We start from the raw sequence: 10144 nt of genomic DNA on the forward strand, positions 1-10144 counted from the left end.
AAAGTCCACAACCTTCCACGTCATTGGCCGTGGAGTAGGCCGCCGCCGGCGGAGATTGCAGCTCGCCGGAGAAGAATCGTGGAGAGGGGCCGCCCGCAAGAGAGGCCGTTAGGCGATTTTCGGAAAGTTAGGACCGAGTTCTAGAAAAGGGTAAAAAGGACTTTTCGCTCCTAAAAACTGGTGAGATTTCCCTAGGATTTCATTTTGGACGGACGTCTTCATTTGTTCTTTGCTCATTGAGGCTCCAGAGCTCGGTATTGCAATGGCGAGATCCACAAGCAAGGACGCTCAAGCTCTTTTCCAGTCGCTTCGCTCAGCTTATGCTGCCACTCCAACAACACTCAAGGTATGTATATCTTTTCACTCCCGCTCTGAATTTTGCTGATGGAACTTTGACCTAGATCGTCTTCCTCGCAGATCATTGATCTCTATGTGATTTATGCTGTGTTCACGGCTCTGATCCAGGTTTGTGCCGTTTTGATCCTTCTGTGAACGCCATTTCCTTGATTATTGATAGTTTTGTGTTGTTCCGGAACGGATTTGTTTCGAATTTTCCTTTTCTGCGTCCGAATTCGTCAATGTGTTACGCTCTTTTGATTACTGTCTTTGAACTGTGTTCGATTGTGGAAAACTGCATTGCAATGGAAAAACGAATGCAAGTTTGACGTTGCTTCTGTTTTCTTTACTTTTTATAAAATACGATCTAGCCTGTTATTTTACCAGACTCCATGCTGGTTTGTATATCTCAGCATAAGTTCTTGTTCCTCTGCGTATCATTGTTTTTTATGAGCAACCTTCATTGAAAATGGAAGAATACAATAGAATGGAATCCTCTGGCTTGCTTAAACTGGTTGCAGAAATTTTCCAAGTACCTCAAACAGTACAAGCTAATAATTACAAAAATCTGAGTTGCCTCAAGAAGATATAAAAAGTAATGTTGCCTAAACATCTTGAAAATTCATCTCGTACCAAGGACCCAACAAAGGGATCGGCCTTTCATGCCGAGTCCATTTGTGGAGGAATGTTGCGATCTTATCTTGATACCCTTTACATAATGGCACGTATTTTGTGCTTCATCTGTTCAATTCAACGTTTGGCATCTTTCTTTTGAAAAAGCTATAATTGAATATTCATTATAAGAGATTAACTAACTCACCGAGTTCTGAAAGTTTCCTGATTTCCTTGGTAAGTTATAACTCTCTTTTTTCGCTTAATTGAATTCTTGAGCTTGTTTCATTTACGTTGGATAAATTTTATCAACAAAAAGTGCTGTGGGAGTGGAAGGTTTCATTAGTGTAGGCTGTGCTTGATAAACTAATGCTACTCAATTATTTGCATTTGATCTTTGTTTTATAATCGTGGGTCTGTATCGTTGGCATTCACATTTAAAACTTGGTTGAGTTTATGATTCATCGTTTGGATTTTCTACGCATTTTATATTTTGAACTGTGATGCCTAACTAAATAAATAGAACATATGTATTAGATGAATGACAATGTAATGAAAAATTAGATGATATTTTTTCAGGTGATTCTTTAGCTATAGGCTTTTTCGGTTTATCTATGCAACATAAATTTATAAGGTCAGAGATATCCAACAGCACGCACCTTTTGCGCTGTGGAGATGCCTTCATCTTGCACAACGCCGAGTCGCACTTTTGAAAATGTTTCTGAGTTCTTAAATTTGTTTTGAATTACTTTTAACCGATAAGTTCTTGTAAACAGGTAGCATACATGGCGATTGTTGGATCGTTCCCATTCAACTCCTTCCTCTCAGGCGTTCTTTCTTGTATCGGGACAGCTGTCCTTGCTGGTAAGCAGGATGTATATCTTGGTTATCAAATCACAAAATAATGTGAGGAGCAATTCCTATTCTGATCGAATTCTTCATTTTCAGTTTGTCTCCGGATTCAAGTTAATAAAGAAAACAAGGAGTTCAAGGTAATTTCTTCATGTTTTTCTACTTAATTTGACCTCACTTTCATTTTTCATTTGCATATTAGGAAAGAGTATGGGTAAAATCCTTGTTTTCTTTTCATTAACAATGAATATTCCAAACTGAAACCGTCCAATCCAAGCCCACTGCTAGCTGATATTGTCCTCTTTGGACCTTTTCTTTCGGGCTTCCCCTCAAGATTTCTAAAACGTGTGTGCTAGGGAGAGGTTTCCATACCCTTATAAAGAATTATTCATTCTCCTCTCCAACTATCCAACTAACGTGGATGTGCCATAAAATTTTAAACAATTTGTTCAAATACTTATCATTCCTCACATGATTTGAAATGAAAGGCATTAACCCTTTCTTTCATGCCATTTTTTCATGGTGGAAAGGAAATCACTCCCACCCCCAACCTAACCTCCATTCATTATGGGAAAAATAAATAATAGACGAACTTCGTATCATGAAATCCAAAAATTGGTTACAACACGTTTCGAAATGCTTAACGAATCCTGTTCAAATTTTCAGGATTTGGCCCCGGAGCGAGCTTTTGCTGATTTCGTTCTGTGCAACCTGGTTCTCCATTTGGTGATCATCTGCTTCCTCGGATAAAACACCTCATTTTGGGTTCTACTTCTTTTCTTGCTTTCTTTGGAGAATTAATTTAAACCCAGAAAGTAGCTTATGCTAGAAATTTTCTACCAAACATAGCATATTAGAAAGAGAGAGTTATTCCTGCAACTGAATTAATGTCATTCTGAGTTATTTTCTACAGTGATGTTTTTCCAGACAATCAAATGCGTCAACACTTTTCTGGCCATTATGTTGCAAAGGTAAGAACTATACTTACACTTTCTGTCACTTAAACAATGAAGATAACACAAAACAAGTTCTTTTAACTCTTGGGATTGGATGATGAAAGTCCCACGTCGACTAATTTAGGGAATGATCATGGGTTTATAAACAAATAATACTCTCTCGATTGGTATGAGGCCTTTTGGGGAAGCTCAAAGCAAAGTCAGGAGAGCTTATGCTCAAAGTGGACAATATCATACCATTGTGGAGATTCGTGTTCGTCTAATATGGTATCAGAGTCATGCCCTAAACTTAGTCGTGTCAATAGATTGGTAACTCCTCAAATATCGAACAAAGGACTCCAAAAGAAAATGAGTTAAGCCTCCTCGAAGGCAGTAAAAAATGACTAAGACTCCAAAGGAGTCGAGCCTCGATTAAGGGGAGGCGCACGGCGCACTTCGAGAGGAGGTGTTGGATGATGAAAGTCCCACATCGGCTAATTTAGGGAATGGTCATGAGTTTATAAACAAAGAATACTCTTTCCATTGGTGTGAAGGCCTTTTGGGGAAGCCTAAAGCAAAGCCATGAGAGCTTATACTCAAAGTGGACAATATCATACTATTGTGGAGATTCGTGTTCGTCTAACCCTTGCAACTACGAGGAGGTAAAATTGTGAATTAAGTTCTTGCCAACTGCATGTTCTATCTCAGTATGTTTCTTTTTTTTTTTTTCTTTTTCAGAATATGCTATAAATCTTTTTTCACAATTATTGTATTTTTTACACTTTTCAAAGTTAAAAAATATTTTAAAACCATTATTTTTTAAAGTTAAAAAAATAATTTAAAACCATTTAGAAAGATAAAAAAAAATATTTTTGAAATAAAGTATTAATTGTTTTTATCTAAAACTAACCATAAAAGTATTTTTTTTAGACATTTAGATATATATTTTTTTTTAGAGAGGGCATTTTTATTAATTTGACTATTTTTATAAGACTTAAAAGGTGTTAATCGTTCACTAAAAAACAAGTTTTAGAGCATTTTTAGATTTTTTTTAAAAGTTTATTTCTGAAAGGTTTGAGATATATATGGTATTTTTATTAAATTAAATCATTTTAAGTAAATAAAAATGATGTGGAAAATATGATAAAAATGGACGGCCAAGATTGAAAGCGTGGGCGAAAGAGGATCCAATGAGACGGGTTCGGCGCTTAGGATGTAGCAATTTTACTGACAAAACTGTAACACACGAGTACTGCCTCACTGTAAAGTTCTCCATTTCAAGTAAACTTCTCCTTCCACACTTTCTTGGGCCCACTTTTTATTTTTTTATTTTTTTTTTTTGTCTTTATTAACATCTTGACATCAATAAAAATGTACGTCTAAAAAAATATTATTAAATTTTCAAATTTTTTAATAATATTATTAATTTTTAAAATATCTTTTTTAAAAATATATAAAAATAGGAATTCAATCTCCGTAAACATAAATGTAAACATAAATTAAAAAATTTGAAATTGAAATAGGAGATAGAGACAGAGGTCGAAGAGTCCATCATAATTTTTATGATTAGTATTAAAAATTAATGAAATATTATTAAAATATCAACCAAATATGGTTTAATTATTTAAAAGAAGTGAAAGGCTTATTTCTTAATTTAATATTTGAAAATTTGAAAATTTTATCTATATTTTCATGATTATTATTATTATTGTTATTATTATTTAAAATAATTCAACAAAGGCACCCAAAAACAGAGTTGAATTTAATATATAGGGACTGTTTCTGCCACTCCCATTTATCTATCTCTCTTTCTGTGCTTATAGAAAACTTTACGTTACAAACAACGATCTTACACCAAGTATAGCTAAACATCCAAATCTCATTTCCTTCAATTTCAAATCCCACTTTCATTTCTCCATTACTCTTATTTCTCTCTCTAACCCACTTTCTCTCTCCTCTCCTCCAAAAAAGATGTTGTGAATCTGATGAATTTGAGTTTAAGCTGTTTTTGCAGTGAATGGGTTGCATGCTCTCTCATTTGGCTTCCAAATTCGCCTTCTTTCCGCCGTCGCCGTCGACTTATCAGATCATAAAGCGAGACGGCGACGGTCGGCTTACGGTGGTTTCGACGGCGGCGGGAGCGGTGGGGTCGGCGGTGGAGGACAGTTTGTTGGATGTTTTGATGATTGATACGAAACGTGGGAATAAGATAGTGGGATTTTATTTGAGGAATCCTTGTGCGAGACTTACTCTGCTTTATTCCCATGGCAATGCTGCAGACCTTGGCCAACTCTATGACCTTTTTCTTCAGCTTAAACGTAATCTCAGAGTTAATCTTATGGGGTTTGTTCTTTTTCCTTTCTTTCTCAATGATTTGATCTTCACTTTGAAGGAGTTGGGTTTCCTTTTAGACTTATTTTTGAACTTATGGGCGTAGTTTCTTCTGGGTTCTGATTAGTTGGAGCTCTGTTTTTTCTTGAAGCTTTTCTGGGTTTTTTTTTTTCACTGTCTTTGTATCTCTCATATAATTTTATTCTGATTAATGGTGCTCTGTTTTTGTTGAAACTTTTTTTGGGCTCTCTCTCTCTCTCAACTCTGTGCTGATTAATGGAGCTCTCCTCTTCTTGAAGCTTTACTTCCCTGTTTTTTTTTACATTCTTATCAATGGAGCTCTGTTTTTGTTGAGGTTTTTTTGGGTCCTCTCTCTCTCTCTCTCTCTAAAACTCTATTTTTCTTGAAGCTTTTTTTGGGTTCTTATTACATTGAAGGATTTGGGTTTTTCCCCCTCTCTTTTAACATTCTTATCAATGGAGCTCTGTTTTTTGTTGAAGGAATTGGGTTTTTTCCCCCTCTTTCAGTTTTCTTCTCAATGGAGCTCTGTTTTTTGTTGAAGTTTTATTACTTTGAGGAGTTGAGCTTTTCCCCCCCTCTTTCATGGGGTCAGTGTTCTCTGTTAACTTTGTTCTGATTAATGGATCTCTGTTTTTTAAGCTTTTTTGGCTATGGCTTCTCTTTCTGATAAGGATTCATTTTACTTACCTTTTGATGAAATTGGCTTCCATCTAATGGGTTAAATCTTGCAATAGACGAAGGTCATACAGCTAGCAGATATTGTCCGTTTTAGTCATATGTACGGCATTAGCCTCGTGGTTTTAATGCCTCTCTTGGGGAGAGACTTACACACCCTGATAAAAAAATGTTTTGTTCTCCTCTCCAATCGAAGTGAGATCTCATAGTGATAGTGTTGGACTTGAGCGATTACAAATGGTATAAGAGTCAGACATCGAGCGGTGTGCTGCGAGGACACCGAGCGGTGTGTCAGTAGGACAGAGCACCCTAAAAGGGGTGGATTGTGAGATCTAGCATTAGTTAGAGAAGAGAACGAAACATTCCTTATAAGGGTGTGAAAACTTTTCCCTAGAAGACGCATTTTAAAATTATGAGGCTAACGACAATATGGACAATCGGGTGTTAGATTCTCACTTTGCTCTGATTCAGGGAACTCTGTTTCTGTTGAAGCTTTCCTGGCTATGGCATTTCTTTCTCTGACATTTTTGTATAAGAAGCATTTAGTTATTGCTTATCCTTTCAATCTCATGGGTTCAGTCCTCTCTAATTTCTCTTCTTTTCCTTTTGAATGTTCCCTCGAAATGGAAATTTGAAAGTTACCGTTGTTTTTGCATTTGGGTTGGGAGATTTACATCAAGTATTTACCAATGGAGAGTGTAAAGTGTAGAAGAGAAGGCTAGTTTTAATAGTTCCAAAGTTGGTCTCTTTTCAGGACATTTTTTAACCTTCTTTTTACCCTTTTTCCCTGAAAAAAGCAGCCATTTTCCCCTCCTCTTTGAGTTGCAAATTATGTTTTTTTGATGAAGTTCTGTGCTTTTGGGGTTCTGGGAAAGTTCTGCTTTTACTCCCTTTTTCATTGTTCTGTTCTATGCAAGATTTGCTTTCCTTTTCCCATGAAATCACATGTTTTTTCCTCAATAACTCATCTTTTGTTTACTAGAAATTGTGCACAATCTCACTAGTGTGTGTTCATATTGACGATATACACGGAAGTCCATTCGTCCTTTTGGATTAGTTGAATCCTTGTGGTCAGTTGTAACAACCCAAACCCACCGCCTAGCAGATATTGCTCTCTTTGGAGTTTCTCTTTCGGGTTTCCCCTCATGAGTTTAAAATGTGCTTGTTAAGGAGAGATTTCCACACCCTTATAAAAAAATGCTTTGTTCCCCTCTCCAACCGATGTAGGATCTCGCAATCCACCCCCCTTTGGGGCCCAGTGTCCTCTCTAGCACATTACCCGGTGTCTAGCTCCAATACCATTTGTCACAGTCCAAACCAACTGTTAGCAGATATTGTCCTCTTTGAGCTTTCCCTTTTAGGTTTTCCACAAGGTTTTAAAACGCGTCTGTTAATGAGAGATTTTCACACTCTTATAAAGAATGTTTCGTTTTCCTCTCCAACCGATATAGGATCTCACACCAGCTACCTAGAATATTGAATTCTACTAGTTTCTTGAATTCGAATGTTGTATGTTACTACGGTTGTCCCTTGAGATAATTAGCCGAAGTGAAGTGTGCTTAAGTTGCCCTAAACACGATTGAGATGAAAAATGTTTGCACTAAGCTGTTCATTTGTTTTAGGAGAACAAATGTGAAGCCTAACGCCATGATCTTGAACACGCTCTCATGTCTTATGCATTTTGTTGAGCTTTTCTTGGTTTCGTTTTGGGGAATTTTATCGTTTTCATCGGTTTCTGGCTTATATTTTTTCGTATCTAAACTTTTGTAATCTTTTATGCAGATATGACTATTCTGGCTATGGAGCTTCAACTGGTAAGGTATGTGGCTGTTCTACTCTATAGAACAGCAAACAGTTTATACCTTTGATTTGACCGTTCAAGAGTTTAGGGATTGATCTCTAGAAATGAAATGGCAGGTTAGGATTCTAACCTTTCTACTGTGACAACATCGAAAAGGTAGGGGTCGAACAAGGGAATGAGATTAACCCAAAATAGACGGGAAATAATGTAATAGCCCAAGCCCATTGCTAGCAGATACTATCTGCTTTGGCACGTTACGTATTTTCGTTAGCCTCATGGTTTTAAAATTCGTCCGCTAGGGAGAGGCTTCCACACCCTTATAAGGAATGTTTCGTTCCCCTCTCCAATCAATGTGGGACGGTGGGCTTGGGTTGTTACAAATAATCTAGGCTTGTCATTGATGAAAATCTGATGAATTTGGAGTCCTTAGCATTCCATTTGAGCATTTAGTGACGAGGTTCCATTGATTCTCGTTACGAAAATGGTCGGATCGTTGTTAGAACGTGGCGGAATTAGCTAGCTCTTGCTCGGTTTTTGCTCATTGATCTTCCTGTTTACAAAAATTCTAAATCACAATCGCCATCAGTGAGTCAAATTAACGTTGTTTGTGAAATTCAGCCGAGCGAATCAAATACGTATGCTGACATCGAAGCGGTTTACGAGTGCCTTGAAACTGAGTATGGAGTCAGCCAAGAAGACTTGATCTTGTATGGGCAATCGGTTGGAAGTGGACCAACGTTGCATTTGGCTTCTAAACTGCCACGGTTGAGGGGTGTCGTGCTGCATAGCGCAATCCTTTCGGGTCTACGGGTTCTATGCCATGTGAAGTTCACCTGTTGCTTTGACATTTATAAGGTCACATACCTATCTTTGACGTTTATGGCATCAATACTTTCATCTGTACGTTAAGCTTATGAGTATTCTCACCATTGCAGAATATTAACAAAATCAAGAAGGCGAAGTGTCCTGTGCTTGTGATACATGTAAGTTCTTTCCACCATTTCCCCCTTTTGGATATGTTTCATGAAAAAAAAAATAACTTGAACTTTGTTTCCATGGTTTCGAACCCGAGCGTTAATTAGATGGTCAAGTGATTATTGGTGTAGACAAGTTCTTACGGTGAAAATATGTTTAGATAACTGTTCTATTCACAACTTTACGATCACATATCATAAAAACGAACCCAAGAATGATTAGATGGTTAGGTGGGTATCGGTGTAGACAAGTTTTTACCATAAAAAAAATGTTTGGGTAACTGTTCTATTCACGACTTTATGAAAACATATCATAAAAATGGTTTGAATTCTGCCAAACAGTTTTTGTACAAACTGTGAACGTTACCAAAGATGACTTTGATGTTCCTGGATAAAATTCACAGGGCACGGACGATGATGTTGTCGACTGGCTCCATGGAAATGGTTTATGGAAAATGTCGCGAGAACCGTACGACCCTCTATGGATAAAAGGAGGAGGACACTGCAACTTAGAGCTTTATCCAAACTACATCCGCCATCTTTGCAAATTCATCCAAGATATGGAGAACATTACCACGAAAGTTCGCCTAAAAAAGATTCGACAAACTCGTGATCTACCAAAAAGATCGTGTTGCTGTACAGTCTCTTGTGATGGATGCTGCTGCAAAGTGAAATGCTGGCGACCACCAAAATGTTCGAGACCAAGCTGTGCAGGTTGCTGCTCGATACGGTTGAAATGCCCCGAATCCTGTAAACCCAGATGCCCAAAATGCCCGACGCCAACGTGCTGCTTCAGCTGCTCCTCCATCACCAGTTGTTTGGCTGAATGGAGATTCAGTAACTGTTGTAGCAGCAGCTGTTTCCAATGGAGATGCTGTTGTGAAAGAGGGTCCTCCAATGGGTAGGAGGGGAAGGACTTTGAATGGTGGTTTGTATAGAAGAACGCTGGAGGAAGAAGGTATTTTTATCAGATAAATTCTTTTGGGGGACAAGATTTTATTTAATGATGTTCAGTTATTTTAAGAAGAATTTCTATACCATTTGGGCAGATCTCACTGTTATAAAGATGAATATGAATCTGCCCCCTACTGAACTGAAGCTACTATTTGATGGAGGCAAGCAAGGTCGTTTGCTTACTCTCCGTTCGCGGCAAGGAAGGAGGCATTGAAAATCAAACTAAGACCATAAGTCGAGGCATTCGGAAAACAACTAGTCACTTCTGACCAAGCTTCTATCAAATCGACCACTACATAAATAATCTAGTGAAGCTGTTAGAGGCCGAAGATGTAGCTTATTTGACAAAGCAAAGCCACTAATGGAGCGACGAAGGAGGCATAGTAACACCAAATGAACTATTTAAGTCATTAGTGTGATTGCATTTTGAATTCGCTTGTCAAAAATCCTAGCATTATGAGTTCGTTGACCGAGTAAAAGCAATCCATCTTGATAATGAATTCCACGATAACAACTCAACGCGTTACGAATAGATTGTGATATGTTCGGGTTCGCCGATAACTCCGTTGTTTGAACTATCTTATGTGTACCTTAATGAATCTCTCTTATAGACTTGCTAATGTGCTCAGTCTCAGGATGGTCAACAAAAATTC

The 10144-nt window shown here is 37.6% G+C and overlaps 2 protein-coding genes across 5 annotated transcripts; both read left to right on the forward strand.

Moving 5' to 3' along the window:
- The first annotated feature begins 174 nt into the window (after positions 1-174).
- LOC111809745 (dolichyl-diphosphooligosaccharide--protein glycosyltransferase subunit DAD1) lies at positions 175-2758 on the forward strand. Its single transcript, XM_023696147.2, has 5 exons — positions 175-346; positions 418-465; positions 1725-1812; positions 1897-1940; positions 2467-2758. Exons 1-5 carry the CDS (start codon positions 263-265, stop codon positions 2548-2550), a joined length of 348 nt encoding a protein of 115 aa, XP_023551915.1. The 5' UTR covers positions 175-262; the 3' UTR covers positions 2551-2758.
- On the forward strand, positions 2669-10111 carry LOC111809878 (uncharacterized). 4 transcript variants are annotated; one of them, XR_015411756.1, is made up of 7 exons: positions 2669-2771; positions 4750-5078; positions 7545-7581; positions 8182-8418; positions 8499-8546; positions 8942-9495; positions 9587-10111. XR_015411756.1 is itself a non-coding variant. In XM_087117625.1 (5 exons), exons 1-5 carry the CDS (start codon positions 4753-4755, stop codon positions 9440-9442), a joined length of 1149 nt encoding a protein of 382 aa, XP_086973751.1. In that variant the 5' UTR covers positions 4455-4752; the 3' UTR covers positions 9443-9585. The 4 variants fall into 4 exon arrangements, 1 of the variants encoding a protein (XP_086973751.1); XR_015411755.1 differs by lacking the exon at positions 2669-2771 and adding an exon at positions 2810-3397; XR_015411754.1 differs by lacking the exon at positions 2669-2771 and having other exon boundaries at positions 4456-5078.
- Positions 10112-10144: the final 33 nt, after the last annotated feature.

The sequence above is a fragment of the Cucurbita pepo genome, chromosome 14, assembly GCF_057944985.1.
Source record: "Cucurbita pepo subsp. pepo isolate OVF chromosome 14, ASM5794498v1, whole genome shotgun sequence".
Lineage (NCBI taxonomy): Eukaryota > Viridiplantae > Streptophyta > Magnoliopsida > Cucurbitales > Cucurbitaceae > Cucurbita > Cucurbita pepo.